The sequence below is a fragment of the Pezoporus flaviventris genome, unplaced genomic scaffold (genome assembly GCF_033815535.1).
Source record: "Pezoporus flaviventris isolate CSIRO_AGI_PZ_B2104156 unplaced genomic scaffold, CSIRO_AGI_Pfla_v1 ptg000002l, whole genome shotgun sequence".
NCBI classification, from domain to species: Eukaryota; Metazoa; Chordata; class Aves; order Psittaciformes; family Psittacidae; genus Pezoporus; species Pezoporus flaviventris.
This window is the reverse complement of record NW_026892550.1, coordinates 6,690,768-6,707,089: the sequence shown is the minus strand read 5'-3', so window position 1 is coordinate 6,707,089 and position 16,322 is coordinate 6,690,768. Positions and strand designations below refer to the sequence as shown.

At 40.3% G+C, this 16,322-nt stretch overlaps 1 protein-coding gene across 2 annotated transcripts in view; it reads right to left on the bottom strand.

The window, feature by feature from the left end:
• Positions 1-6,787: 6,787 nt before the first annotated feature.
• HTT (huntingtin) overlaps positions 6,788-16,322 on the bottom strand; it is an 84,139-nt gene continuing 74,604 nt past the window's right edge. For both annotated transcript variants that reach the window (XM_061467797.1, XM_061467804.1), the window contains 6 exons: positions 15,735-15,849; positions 15,298-15,511; positions 15,048-15,153; positions 13,545-13,707; positions 12,682-12,842; positions 6,788-11,724 (listed from right to left, as the gene is read on the bottom strand). In XM_061467797.1, coding sequence (XP_061323781.1) covers positions 11,511-11,724; positions 12,682-12,842; positions 13,545-13,707; positions 15,048-15,153; positions 15,298-15,511; positions 15,735-15,849 — 973 coding nt within the window. In that variant the 3' untranslated portion in view covers positions 6,788-11,510. The remainder of the gene's footprint in view (positions 11,725-12,681; positions 12,843-13,544; positions 13,708-15,047; positions 15,154-15,297; positions 15,512-15,734; positions 15,850-16,322) is intronic.

The window sequence follows — 16,322 nt, the reverse complement described above, 5'->3', positions numbered from 1 at the left end:
GCATCTCCTCCTCCTCCTCCTCGTGTCTTGCCTTTGCGCAAACAGAGGTGCACTTCGAAAAGTGCTTTTCATTATGGCTCTGAGCTAGCTCATAAATCTTTGCTTGCTATTTCCTTTCCAGAAGCATTCCATGTGTCCTGCAGGCTATGGGGAGACGCACAGGGACATCTACGTGTTATACTATGAGTAGAAGAAAGTTTGCTGTGCCCACACCCCATCAAAATAGCCCACAACTGCATTAGTACAGAGCTTCACACCAGGACTTCTTACCCTTGGCTTGATCCCACAAGAAGGGCAGCACTTGCAGTGATCACTGGGCTCACATCTGCCCAGGTTATGGCTGCACAAACACTGTCAGCAAGGACCACAGACACTAGAGAGCTAACAACAAGTTCAATATCCTCCAGCATTTTTGCTCCAGTTTTAATTCCTGTTAATCACCGCCGAGTTCATCCTTGATGGTTTGTGAACATCAGCCATCTTCCACAGTGTGGCCATGTAACTTGTTTTTCCCGATTCTTGGTAACACTTGACAATACTTTTCCTATCAAACCTCATTAGAGGATTCTCTCTTTTTTCTCCTTCAATTTTCAGAAATAGGATTTTTCCCTGAGCTTGGCAAGTCCATTCCTGCTCCCATCCTAATCCTGCTGGAGAATGTGCATTGCTCATTACCCTTAATAACACATCTACTCGGTTTTGCTTCATCTTTTTCTGCATGCCTGGCAGTTTTGTAGCTTTCCTCCTGGGAGCTGCATAAAGCTCAGCTTCTGCACCCGTTTCTTTTCCTACAAGTCCAGCTACAATCCCAGGAGCCCGCACTGTGCCCTCAATGCACAAACCAGCTCTTGATTTCTGGTTGCATCCATTTGCCACTACCAGCTCACATCTGCCACCGGGTGCAAGCACAAGAAGGAGCTGCTGCGGAACAACTTGGTTTTATTACTCTGGATTTCCTCAGCCACATCTGAAAGAATTCTCCCTCTCCGGTACATAATCCTGTTGCAGCACCCCCTGGCAGAGCACTGTCATAAACCCATCTTTGCCTGCAAGATACCACATACTGCAAAACCCCCTGTGAAGTATAGAGGTATCCCCCAGAATTAAAGGCTAAATACCCATTTTGCGTTCAGACCCAGATAAAAGAGCAGGTGATAGAAACTGGCAGCAGCTTGGATATTGCTGCTTCTGCCCACTAAGGATGGATTTTTTCCCTACTACTCTAAATATAAGCCTGCATCGCAAAAATATTTCACAAGGAGGTTTATAATAATTGGAAGCTTTCATGTCCCATCTGAAAGGGCTCCTTGAAAAGGGTTAGAAAATAAAACATCAAGGAAGACATTAGGACTGCACCTTGCTCTTTCATCAGTATATTTAGTTCATAATGCACATCAGGTGCCACAGGAACTGCTGTTCAAGGTTAAAGCAAGGTCCTTATGAAAGGGACAATTACTCTCTAGTGACAGATAAGGAGAAGAAAGTCAAAGCTAAACCTGTGTGAGAGGAAAGGCAGGAGTGCTCAAAGTGAAGCAGCTACAAAAGCCTTTAGCTCAGGAAGGGATCGCTTCAGAACCTGGCTGTGAATTCAGGTTTCCATCTGCCGCTGACAAGTCCCTCTCCTTCCACGTGCCTGAAAGGTAGCGGCTGCGCTGGCTCGAGCAAGCCCAGCGTGGAGCAGAACTCTCCATGGAGGGCAGGTCCATGTGGCTGGTGGGAGCCATGGGCAGCAGCAGGACACACAGCTCAGCTTCCCCGAGGGGCTCTGCTTGGCTGGGCTGGACCGTTCCTATGGAATCCCCTGGAGCATAATAAAAGCAAGTTCTTGAAAGCAAAACGAGAACCAAAGCTCATGTCCATACAGGGCCAATTTGGTACAGAATGGAGGACTGCAAAATATTCAAACATCTTTTTGGAGTTGGCATAAAATGTACTTGAAGGCTCATAGTAATAGCTTTAATTTTTTATTTATTTACTGTGACATACCCTGATTTGCATTGCTGTTGGTCTCCAGAACCTTTGTACAGATCCAAAGTTCTCACATGATAGAAGACCAGAGGAAAAGATTGCTTCATCACACTGTCCAGGAGCACTAGGTCAGCACGCACGTAAATGCTAATGTTGCCTTCTGGATTCTTGGTAGCTTTTGGTTGTGGGACACAGTAAAACTTTCAACTTAGGCATGAATCCAGGTGTAGGCATAAAATATTCACATATTTTCCTGTATACAACTTGCAGAAATCTTGCACCAGACCATTCTGCTGAAAAAAAAACCACTCTTTAAATTCCCTTTCACCAATGCTGGAGCCAGAAAGCAGTTTTGCAGAAAGAGCTGGGGGATCTGGTGCACAAGTGAAACTGAGGCATCAACTGGCTCTAATGGACCTGCTTGCTGTGAGGGAAGAGCAAACACAGCACTTCATGGGTAAAGCAATTCTCAGGGCTGCATTCAGCCCCAGTCTGTACCTAGGGCTGAGATGTAAAAGCTCAAGGACTTGACAAGACCAAATCACACCACAGAAATAAGAACCTATCCCTTTCCCCAAAAGCATTTTGGGCAAGAGCCATCTTCCTCCTACCAAAACCCTTTTCCTAATGATTTCTCTGAGATCAGGACCACCGAGTGCTACCCAATACCTAAATATTTAGGGATAAGCTGTGCAATCCCAGGTTTTTACAACCGATCTCCAGTCAAGGTTTCTTTCCTAGGTTGTCCCTACAGAAAAATGCAGCAATATGGAGAGATGTAACTGTGAAATTGTATGAAAAGCAGAAGAATTTACCTTTTCTGAATGTCAGGAGAGGAAAAAAGCCCACACTTGATTTCCTCAGCTAGATGAAAGGCACCAGTGTATAAAGGATAGTTCAGGCTGACTCTGAAGTAGTAATTTACAGGGAAAATGGTAGTTCAAAGAACAAATAAAGTATTAATAAATGAAGTATGGAGTTTCAAGTTCTGCAACCTTCATCTTGCCATCAGGGCTCACTAAAAATGCATTTCCTTTCCTTGCTGCGCTGTGAACACCCATGGAGCCAGGGAAAAGTGAACGCTAAAGCTGGAAGCAAATTGGACAAATGCTCTTGAACCTTTAACGACAGGCAGGAAATATCTTCAGGCATAAGATGTGGACACAGCCACTGAAGATGATGATGATGATGCTTCCTGTCGTTCCTCTGTCCCTGGGCTGTACGTTGCAACCATATGAAGCTATTTTTCTGCCCTCTCATCAGCTCAAAAGGCTCAGCCCCTTTCTCAAAGGCTTTCAACCTGGCTCTGTCCTACAATGTCCTTGAAAGTGTTCTAGGTGTCTCTCTGTCCTTGGTGCACCATAGCTGTTTGGTCTTAAGGGAGAAGATACCAACTTCAAGGTCCACAAACTGCCTTGACCACCTATCTATCAACATGAAGGCTGCACAAAGGAGAAGTAATGATACAAGACAGAAAGCAATGAGCCATGCAACTGCTTGGGCTTGGGATTGCTTTTTGTAAGAAACAAACATTGATACTTTTCCCTGTCCATAACTGGCCATCAGCAGACAAAAAGGTTGTCCTATAGAACACACGCTGGGCTGCTGCATAGAATCCTATCATTGCTTCCTGCATCATGTCTTGGAGCTTTAGAGCAGAAAAGCACAAAAAAGGGGACACATCAAACAACCCTCATCACTTTGTCATCTGTCATTTTGGGGTAAATTCTTGTTTATGGTCCTCAGCTGCCACAGTTACTCTGTCTACATGAGATTTTGCAGCCAGTAAAGCATGTTGCATACATGTGAAATAATAAATTTGCTCTCCTGTTCTATTTTTTTCTATTTATTCAATCAAGCTACAGAGTTGTCTGCAACTTAATCATCATTAATTCGGGAATGGCATTTATATTTCAGCTACAGTTAATGCAGTCACACCGAGAACAAAAGCAGCCGATACAAAGGAGAGCCAGGTCTAAGTTGTTAATAATTAATAACCACTTCCACGATATTTAATCCATCAACAGAAACGCAAAGGAGCTTTAAGCGCCATAAATCTCATTGCAACAAATCAAGTCCCTCATAGTTTCACCAGTACGTATGGTCTAGCAGTCTCTTCAAGTGCAATGTGATAGCTCAACATGACTCCTTACAACACTCCATCATCACCAGTTCGGATTTTTATGGATCTGAGAAAGAGATTTCTTTAATGCAATCATCTGAGACAGCTCAACTCGAATCAGACCAACTGTGCTGTACTTTTCCTATGCAGTGATACTCTCAAACCCCACAACAGGCCAGTGGTAGAGCTGCAAAATTAACCTGTCAGCATAAGACTCTGGTACCATTGATAACGGAACTTTGTACACGATAACGTTTCCTGAGGCAGAAGGTTCCTTTCACTTTTACCGTCAGTTTTGCTTGCAGATCACATTTCTCACCTTTCTTTATCAGACCACACGGCAATGGAAACGGGTATTATCTACAAGCTCACATTTAAGTAACTGCAGGATATAAATATGCTGCTTAAGTGAACACAGGTAGCACCACAAAAGCAGTAAGGAAGCACAAGTACAGACAGAAATGTCATTTTGAAAGCATTTGATTTTGGTACTGGTGAAGATCAACGTCAGTACAATTAGACTGCTACAGTAAGTCTTAAAAAGTGGCAGATTTATTTAGTCCCCTTCTTAAGATTAACTTCTTCAGAACCCACAGTTCATTCATGAACTCCAGGTACTTCAGATCACTGAAGTCTATTCTTCTGCTACTTAGTCACATACCGATCTATTGATGACATATAACTTTGATTTCAAAGCATTAGCCAGTTAGAATATTGATTCTACTGGTCAGGGTAGAGGAAAGAAGGAATAAGCTTAATCCACGTTACTAAGATATGTAAGGATAAGACGCCTCAAAAGCATTTAAAAATACCTCCTGGCTCTCCAGTATCAGTGATCATTTAAAACTGTGTTAGTTTGAAGCAGTTACAAAGGCAAAGAAAAATGAGGATAAACAAAGTATAATTAGAAGAATTCTGCCCAAACTTGCCTGAAACAAAAGTTCAAGATTGTCTTATTTTCATAGATGTTAAATCAAATGCCAAAGATGGCATCTGAAATGTCAGCTTTAAGAAGGCGTATCAAGAAAAGTTGAGTTTGCAGGTCTATACACTTGCATTTCCACTGGACGACTTCAATCCTAGAGCCATTTAACAGCAAGACAGGGATGAAGACACACTCAGTGCCGCTTCCTCAAGGGGAGAAAAACACAGAAAAGATGTATTTAAGATTCTCACTTGGGGCCAGGACATTTGGGGAACACCAACGTGAAGTCTGACAGTGCGTGTAATTCAAGATGAGCTAGATTAGCAAAAACATACTATTTAAATGGTCTGACTTAACCTGGCTCACAACTCTGTAGGCACCTGGGGCACGGTCAAACCCAACCCTCGGGGATGCATTTTGCTTGGAGCCCAAACACTGCAGCCTGGCTGAAAGAACTCCAAAATGTAAATAATGAGGTGAAACAATCAGGTTGCACTCGATCAGAATCTACCCATGACATCTGCAGTCTGAAGGGTATGAAAACAGCACCTGGGGTGAGGATTACTCTGCCATGCTTGGATGTATGGGAAAGAACAGAAACAAAATTAAGGCAGAGTTATGGCTGCAATAGAAGAGCAGGAGAGGTTTGGCTCAGAAGATACCGTTCTATAGACTGTATGAACTCTTTCATGTTCCTACTTCTAACTTTCTAACAAACCTACAAATCTTTTCATCTCTTCAGTTATGCAAAACTTACAGTATAATTAACAGTGTAATTCTACAAGCAATCAAAGCTTTTTGTCTTGTAACCAGGGTGGACCCAAGCCAATTCCAAAATGATGGCTGCAATACAGCTGCACTGATTAAAAAGAAGAAACAAAACAATACCTACATGGGACAGGAGAGGCAGTGGGTAAGTAGAAGAGTTAAAGTTAGAAAGTATAGTTTAAGTGCAGTGCTTCATGTCCTTGTGCCTGGCAAGTCATCCTTAGGGATAACCTGTCCACAAATTAAATGGGTATTCTTCTCCGAGTGACAAAGATGAAGACTTTATTATTCAAACAAGCCTTGAACTCTGAAGACAAAGGAACTGACCACAGTACAGCTCTGTCCCTCGGCTCTGCGGCTAAGCTAAGAGGTGACAAGAGTGGCTGCTCGTTCACCACTAACGCTGACAGGGAAAAACAAGATGTACAGAAGTTATTGTGACTGAGAAGGAAACCAGCATGCGCTTTGTGCATCAAGCTACTGCTTTAAAGTTTATGCCAGCACTTCCAGAGAACAGCCGAGCACCGCAAAGTTAATCAAAACAAGACGTCTCTGAGCAGTTGAGCACTGCAAGAGATCCTCCAGTGTTCGGCAGCAGGACCACCCAGAAATGTCTTTTAAGATGTGAGACTAGCAGCTGGGAAACCAAGCTTAGGCAAGTAGTTACACCACTGCTTCTCCTATGTAACAGTATCCCCCCCCCCCCAGGATCGCTGCAGATAAATATACCCGCACTCACAAATACAGCTGTGCACTTAAGATTTTGCCTTTTCTGATCTCATTTAAATGCCACAGAAGTTTTGGCAAGCGTGACTATTACCTACAATTAAGAGCTAAACTGTGGTACTTCTCTGCTAATTGCAAATAGCACTGTGATTGTGGAGCACACCTACATTTGCAGAGTTTGAGTATGCTTGCGTACAGCTGAACACAACAGACACTGGGGGAAAAAACTATAGTAAGAATGCATTGAGACCTTTTAGAAATAACCAGAAGAAAATCACTTACAGTAATAGTTATATTTTATTTTCTCTTTTAGTTTCAATGTGCAGTATTTTCAGCATTTTTTCTTTTTTAAACTTAAACATACATCTAAAATTTTATGCTTTCCTTTTTCCTTTCAGTACAATTGCTTTTGGGTTGGGGCTCCAAGCTTCTGCTTGTCATTGCCCTCAAACTATACAAGACACCGCCACAGGGTGCGTTACCTTTCCCTTGTCAGGTCGATCCAACTTGATGGTATGCAGACACAGACTGATGGGAATGATAAGCTCACACAAAATGCATGTGACGAAAAGCAGCGCATGCTTCACAAATGCTCTGCAGCATTTATACCCAGTTAACTTGAATACAGCTTAAACTTGACACAGAAGCTCTCCTGGGTATGAGTGTGGGATTCTCAAGATTTTCAATGGATACCTGCAGGTAACGTGCACGAAGACTTCACCTGAAATCTGAGTATTAGGTAAAATTAGCATAGTGGACTTCCCCAAAGGTTTGCTACATTGCTTACTCTAGTTCTTACTGCAGCTTGCTTTCACTTTAAAATAATTCAACTACCTAGAAACTACCAAAGTACTTTGCTCTCTTGTAACTTTCATCAAGTGTATCCATCCTTATAACCAAAACTGTTTTAAAAGAGCAAAGCACCTACCGCTGTACTTGGTTGAGTTCTACCTTTCATAGAAAGTTTACTTGGGATTGTACATGGAAAAAGTTTGCTTTATGCAATGAATGTACTCGAATCTTTTTTTCCCCTTTTACTCCCACCCCATCCCATTCAACCACTGGGTAAGATCCTGAATGACCAAATTTCATTAAACTGCTTATTGCTGTGTTTATTGCTCATTACACCCTAAAACTTATTTTATTTAGGAAGCACAAATGCTTAGCTGTGACAGCTCCACAAAATCTTAAGACAAACCAGGTCTGCTGCTCTTGGAGAACTGCCTTTGCAGTGTTTTTGACACAACCCCCTTATCTGCTATATGAAGTTAACAGCCATTTAAAGAGGAGAATGGTGAGACAGAACGCTCTTAAGGCAAGTCTACTAAATATCAACAAATTACTTTTATCCCAAAAGGTTCCGCTTGTTCCCCACTTCTTTTGATCTAAAACTGTTCATTCATTACTCAGTGCTTTAGGAATGCTGCTGGTGGTTAAGAAACAAGCAACATCTTGGTGCTGAGAAGGCGCTCTTACCAAAGCAAAAAGTAATACACAATCACATGGATGCTTTAGGCAAGAAATGACATCGGAGTATACGCTTTAGTGAAGATTTACATAAACTCGCATTCAGTTTCAACTGGCAAAGAGCATAAATGCTAAAGAACACATTTTCAATCCTGCAAATAAGAACTAGTTTACAAAGAGTTGTAGTTTCCAACTCCTCACTCCTGCACTCACTGCAAGGGAGGGGGCATGCTGAGATGGATTGCAATCAAACTATTTAATGGGCCAGTAGATAGCTGGCCCCAAAACTATTTCTAAAACATTGGCTGGCATACAGTGCTCCTGAAGGAGGGCCACGTTATGGATTTGGTAAAGCAGGCTGACAACTGACTCGTAAATGGAGTTTTAAACATCAATCTGTCTAAGCATGCTCCCAATCATGCCATACCTCTAATCTTGTAAGGTGGTAAAGAAGCCAGCTCCACTACAAAGCACATTAAAGAAACCGTTTGCTTTGGTTAGCCAGGACACCAAATATAAGCCTTAAGCCCAAACAAATTTCTATGCTGTTCTCAAGGAAAAAACCAGCTTGATTTTCAGAATCAGCTTATTTCTTAGTGGCCACTGTTTTGCTGTTACTGTGCCCATCACAGACCTCTTGGCTCTTGTCACTAGAAGCAGGAGTGATTTTAAATAGTATTTCAATGCAAGAGAAGTGAGGGTGGGGAAAGCGTGTCTAGAAAGTAGACATGAAAGAGAGCTGCAGGTGAACTGTCAGTTTTGAAGCACTATGTGTGTGTTTCCACACTAGGAAGACCTTTAAGTTACATTCCTTTAGGTCACTGAGAATATCCTAAGAGGAGGTGCCCTTCCTTAGACACTAAGGACACATTTCTGGAGGTATACTATGACAAATCTCCAAGAGAGGTTTAAGCAGATGGAGTTTTTACTACCAGTGTATCTGTGTGAGATTAGAACTGACTGCATCAGCTTTAAAGCTTGACTTGAAATGGGTAATGCAAGTATTTGCTTGAAGGCCAGAACAGGCATTTGAGGAAAATGGGGTCTGTTACATCTGATGTTTTTCATCCAGTCATGTTGACTGTTTAATTCAATATATTCCTTCAGTGGTTGGAAAGATTCTATGGCAAGTCCAAAATTGGCTTGGAAAGTTTTATGAAGGGTCTAGCTCCCGTTATCCCAAGGTAAAGTAACCAGCTATCCTGTGTTAATCATGAGGAGCTTAAAATGATGGAGAATTTAACAGTTTGTAACACAACATATATTGTTATATGGTGAGGATATGACTAACGATGCTTAAAAAATATATTAAAATCTATTTTAAATTTTGGAAAATAGCTTACAAAAATATCTTCACTTAAACTATATATCATACAAAAACTGACTGGTGTGTGGGTTTACCGTACAAAACGATTATCGGTGGTTACAAAAGGGAAGAGTGATCTATACTACCCTTAACGAAAACAGAGGGCATTATATCTCACTGCCTGGAATTAGTCTCTTATCAGAATTAAGATAACTTCCAATATAACTCAAAAAGCTTTCAAACAGTATCTATTTTATTAAACCTTTTTCTGAACCCTTGTTCAGTTTCTTTTAAAAATCACCACAGTGCTGTGGACCAAGAAAGAAAAGTAACCCAACTACGGGCAGAAATAATTGCTCTAGATAGTAAGATCTGTAGAGAGCTAAATATAGCAACTTCTACAGTTGTTTCTACTGCCCAAGATATCAGCTTCCTCTGTCAGGATCTAAAAGGAAGTGATACCAGCAGACAATTCCTCTGTAATTAATTTATGGGCAGAAGCAACAATTTTTGGTCTAGATTGGAATTATAGTTTAAATACATGGGTTTAATAAATACAAATATACACATCTGTATACATTAAATGTTGTCACATGTGTATAATTTCAACATATACATTATATACAGAAATACATACAGTACATGCTCCTCCTGACAACACTATCTCAATTTTTCCAAGTGTCACCAAAAGGTGTGAAAAGAAAATGAAGAGGTTAAATAGAGGATGTGACTGAGAACCAAGGTATCATTTATCTATAATTAAAAAGTCATAACAAATACAACTAAAGACAAATCCTGTGCTAGATTTCCCCATAGAATGCTTAGGAATCAATGGGGTTCCCTGGGTGGTGAGTAAAAGCTAAATCTGGCCCTGTGTAGTGTCCTGAATTCATGACTATTTGTACTGTGTTTATGTCTAAAGCATTGTGTATACAACAGGTAATAAAAGAGGTTGTGTAATCCAACACCTTAGCCAGTCCCAAAGTAGACACAGCAGCCTTCTGATTCTTAACTGCTAGCACATACGTGTTTATGTGGAAGTGGTCTGGATCCAGGTGACTCCATGGCCTCAGTCAGGAAGGGTCAAATGGTTACTGACTACTGGGGAGCTTGCACCATTTTGTCTCTTAAAATGCTGTGCAGTACATAAGAGCAGTTTCTTAAGTATACAAAAGGCTGATCCAGAGTAACTAGTCCTCTTCTCTTACCATTATGTCTCAAAATAAAGGAATTCAAAAGAAGCTACCAGAAAGCGGATCACAAGAATGCCTCCTTACTACAGTCTCTCAAGACAAATTAATCAACATATTCCAGTTTTAAAGCACTTTTAAGAAAAAGTGAGATGCAAAACAAGATGGAATCTGTACATTAAGATGGACTTCCAAAAGGAACACAAATTCAAGCACAATGAAAAAAAAATAATGAGGACAATATAGATGTCAAGACATTCAGTAGCATGGCTTCTGTTCATCTCAAATTACAGCACAGCTCATGCACCACACATCTTACAATTTTACATACTGTACATGATATAGAAATATTTAAGTTAAAATTTCTTTGACTGATATACTGTACTCAACTTTCAAATCCTGAGAAGAAAAAAGCAAGAAGTGTGGTCACGTATGTGCACTATATCTGATATCACCAACACATACACCACAGGATATCAGAAAGTCCCGAGAGAGGAATTACATGCTGGAAGTGTAAATCATGAAAGCTGTTTTCTCTTTTCCTTGTTTGGGAGAGACATTAGGAAACAATTTCTATTCTGTACTACACAACAGTATATACAGGTACGTAAAACTATGAAGTTTTCTAATGACTGCAGCTTGCAATAACAGTCTTGGTGTCAGTTTCTTACCGGCTGCACCACAGTGGCTTCAGCTGAACATTAGGAGGAAGAGTAATACCAGTTACCTTGCATGTAGTACTTGCTTGTATTTTACAGCCAGTAAGTGTGTCTCAGGGTAATCCCAAACAACTCTTGAAAAACATTGACATATTTCTTCCCACTCACAGGTCCCTGGTGTCAACAATAGCAAGAACTATACTAGACTTTTCAGGTGATTTCCAGTGCTGCAGAGCACTTGTCCATGCATTCTGGAAGTAAAACTGACAGGTTCATGTTTATCACAAATGCAACCCCAGATACTTTCTTGATCTTGCATTCCCTGTAATTCACATCAGATCCAACAGTAGACATGCAGTTCCATTACACATCAGGGTGTTCAACATGCTGTGACCTTGTGGACATTCTGCAAACAAGTTAGTAAGCGATGATACGGGGTTCCTGGAGATGCAACCACCTCAAACACCGACTGAAAGGCTCTCCGATCCAATTCTTCGTCTATCTGATGTCGGTAGAAGTCTATGGCCACCAAACAGAAGATGTTAACATCTACTTGCTCTGATTTTCCCATTCTGCTGATAATATGTGGAAGACTGAAATGTAAGTTAAGGTCATATAATATGACAGAAGTTGTTACCTTTTCGTAAGGTAGTTTACACACTCGCCAATAAAATGACGTATTTTTGAATTCACAAACAATACTGAAGTGCAAAATACTGTCACACAGCAATTAAACTGCTACTACAGAAATCCCATTACTTCATTAATTTCATGCAATTTCTTGTCACCAGAAATTCATTTTAATCTAGCAATAGTTTTCTTTATCCACTGGAGCAGAGTGTGTTAGCACCACAGTCACAACTGCTGACAGTCAAAGAGCACTGCTGAGATGGTCATTAGGAAGTTTCAGATATGACATATGGCCGCTTTTTTTGCCTGGTCATGACATGCAAGTTACTTTTCTGCTTGTTTGGGGTTTTGTCTGGTTTTAAATAAGCCCAGCACTGATACCACCTATGTCTTTTGGCTGTTCCAACCTACTTGGCTGATGTCATTCCATTGCCAAAGCTCGCTATTACTGCAGTGCACCTCCCAGGGGATACCTGCAAACTATTTTGCATGTAGGGAATAATCTTAATTTGAGTTTGGTTTTTGTTCTTTTTTTCTTTAATATATTTTATCTTGCAGTGGGAATATAGAACAAAGCTTTTAAAGGTCACTGCAAAGCTTACTTCAAAGCAAGGACTTTTCCAATCATCTTACATAGCCACAAGGAAAAGATCTTGAAACAATTTTAGGTAACTTCATTCTCATAGTCTGTTTACAGCTTCTCTTCCACCCTCTCGAACCTGAGGCACCAACGGCACAAAGTGATATTCCCCCTCAAATGTGAGGCACCAAGAGCACAGCGTTATACACCACTACAAAGCGCAGTAAATCTGCCTTTGTGTGTCAAACTTGTACTGCTATCCTTCGAGTCTATCAATGTGCTTTACAGAATAACGGTATTAGCCCAGAAATGGCACACATTTACAGTCTTTTTAGGATACATTGCTGAAATCCATTGACTGGTGGAAGCACTGACAAAAAAACAGGAAAGACTCCACATTGCCATTGCCACAGGTGTTCTTTGTGTGAAATTAGAGAGAGACAGCATCACCCAGTCACGGACCATTGAGGACTGCCCAGTGCTATGTAGTGTCTGGAATACCTGCAAAAATATTTTACACAGGAATAAAGACACAGTAGATGGACATAGTGAAGAGTTTAGTTTCTCTTATAAGGGTTCTCTCCAGCTACAAAGCTCTGAGGTTCATAAACTGGATTCCTGGAGTCCGCTCTGAGCCTAAAGAATGAACACAATGCCTAGACGAAGATATCAGCAAAAGAGTCAGCCAGGATGCAACTGGACTCATGACATCTGTGCCAAACAGAAGTAAACATACAGAAATGCAAGACTTATCTGGCATCTCCATTTTTACAGATCCAATGTGGTGTGCACAGGCACTCTCAAGTGATGCATGAGTCCAGTAAGTGCTGAAAAACAAAACACCTAGAAGCCCAACTGAGTCCACAGGGGCTTGACTGTAGAGTTCACAAGGCCAGGAGACCTGGGCTGGCTCCTTAGGTTTTAAAGAGTCTGAGCACCAGGATCATAGCTATTAATTTTATCTCTATCTTCCCATGCTCAGTGATTTAACTGTATTGCACTGAACACTTTGTCTTCCAGGTGACACAGAGATTCGAGCCGTCCATGTTGCCTGGAGGACAAAGCTCAATCAATGCAACTGGTTTCTTAGATCTAACAAAACTGGTATTTACTGCTCCAATTGAACTCTCAGTTATATAGAAATCTTCTGAAACATTTAAGGAGAAATATATATATATATATATATATATATAAAAAAACTACCTTATAAACTACTGTTGCCATGAATTGAGGGTAAGGCTGCTGATTTGATAAAAATTCCCCAATAACTTTATTCATTACATCTTGTGGTGGGAAAAAGTCATCAAGGAACTGTGGAAGGATCCGAGCCACCACTCTAGCTTCAAACGGAAATCCCTTCCTGATCCTGAAAATAACAACAAAAAAAAAAAAGAACATATTTTGTGAATGAATTCCAGAAAAACTCATTCTTTTCCAATTTAACTGGCAACAGAAAGAACATTTTACTTGTAACTGTAGATCGGTGAAAAAGTCTTCAACACTGAGGAATTCAAACCTTCGTGTAATCTTACAGTCTACCCAAGGAGGTCTGTCAAAGCTATCAGAGGTAGTTACAGGTATCGTGTCACACCCTCCCACCCTCTCCTTTTCTAAAATATTCAGCATTTTCTGAAGCATCAGAGACAAGATTTAACAGTAGGAATGCTGAAAAACATATCAAAAAAAGACAGGGAGATCACTACTCCTAATTATCAGAGAAAAGACCATTTATAAGCAGAACACTCATTTCCAATCATAAATCTTTGCATTTTTTATTCAAGACCAGGATAACCAACGTATCAAACACGAAAAGCAGGTTGCACTGCACTGTAAGGAGGGGAAAAGATACTCAAAGACAACTTTACTTAAGTAACACTGACTGGAAAATCTTCTTAATAAAGGCTGCATCTGTTCACATGTCAAGAGCAACTGTCTGATTATTCCCTGCAAAAGTTATCTTCCGCTTGTAGTATTCACATTTGTTTTGCTAACTCTTAGGAGTGATAGTTTCAGAAGCACTCAAGCACTGCTCTAGTTCTGTTCTCACCAAGGGCTGAAGTTAAATCCTCATCCAGCTTTACGGAAAAACCACTGAACACTTTAAAAAATGTAAACCATTATCCCACAAACTACGATGCAAAATGTAACATGCTATGCTTACTTAAGGCAGCTTGAGATTGTCAGATCAAAACAAGAGGTTTGAAATGTTTCCATTTAATGAGTTCCATGTGAATACAGAAGTTTTACTGTACCCTTGCTCTGCAATTACTTAGCAGCACTGGAAAGGGCAACACTTGGGTGGGGGAAGGGGAAGAAGATTTTAAACTCTTAGGGTGGTTTGAAAGATTATTTCCCATAAACCCGATTTGTATCTTTGATTATGCAGAAGACATCCTGAAAAGCACTTAAGAGTTTGACCTGAAGGGAGCTGGAAATACATTTATAAACTATTATGGTTTGTGCAACACACAGTATCAGTTAGGACATGTCTGTTTTCCATTTACATTCCTGTACATTTGTGCTGCCTTCAGCAATTCCATCAGTGTTATATATACTCCGTATACCAGAAAGAAGCATCAATTTTAAGCAGTGGTAAGCAGACAAACATAATTAATTAAATATTAGAACTGTCAAATAGAGAAGTGACCACACGATGCAAACAATCATTTTTCTCCCGGTGCCCTATTACACGTTTTATCTTCTTACCTATCAAAAAGGACAGATACTCGTTCCATAGCTACGATCACAGACTCACTGTCAGGAGCAGCAGGATTTGCATCTGTGGCACGACTGGGGCTGATTTTTTCCTTTCCTAAACCAAAATAATTTGTTACAAGTTTATTGTAAATGCTAAAATAAGACATTTTTATTCTTGGTAATAAAAATAAATGCAGAAAATGAGCACTGTTAGTAAGTTAGTCACTCAGCACATGAACAGTATAAGAAAAGCAAATACCTGTGTACATGCAAGTCAGCATTAATCCAAGTGCAGCCATCGCTCTGTGGGGGCTCTGCACATTCACTCTGTCAACACTCAGTTTAACTAGTGATTCGCTATCCAGCCTAGAAAGTTGCTCTGAAAGAAGGAGTCGCTCTAATCCTCTCAGGACACAGTGATAAATAATGGATGGTGTTAATTCATCACTTCCAGACACCATGACTCCACACATCTGAAATAAAGGAAAAGGCCAACTCCCTGGTTTTGAGGTCTATTTAGGTCATCTTCTAGCACTATATCACTGCAGCTAGTGTAGGACTGCATCAGATGTTAAGAAAAACCTGACGAACCAAAACCCAAAAGCATACCTAACACCACATAATTAAGTGTTAAAAGATAGCTATGTGGTGATCCCAAGTTAGTGACGACCTGCAACTGGAGGCATCACACAATACCTGTATAATTCCTGCAGAGAATTCAGGCCCTACATCAAGTGGGTAATTCTCAATCAAATAGAAAGCAGCTGCACACATTACCAAGATGTGCTGTTGGTTATGGATATTCACACAACTGTAAGTAAGCAAAAACATAATTGGTCACTTACATCAAAGTTGTCTAGATCATAAATAGAGACAATATAAGCAATTATTAGAAACACTAAGTATTTTTTCACATGAAATCTATGCAGTTTTTAAAATCCCACAAAGTAGAACCAAGATGCCATAAGGGAGCACTGGCTACATGGAAATCCAGTGCAATACAGGAGATTTTTCAGCAATATAGTTATATGCTATCACTGTCTGATTTGTTTAGGAGGAATAAGCTTCATAACTGATCCTGCAAGTCTTATTCCAAGAGTATGCTTTTTGACAAGAAAATAAGGTAAAAGGAACACAATCCAAAGAGAAAAAAAGTCTCAGTTTTCTCACCCTTAAATATCTTTTCACTTCTATAAATCAAACATAAAATTGGCTGATATTTTCAATGAAAGTGCCAAAAACTGCTTGATACAACAGCCTGTTCTCAAGTGTAGTGACAACCAG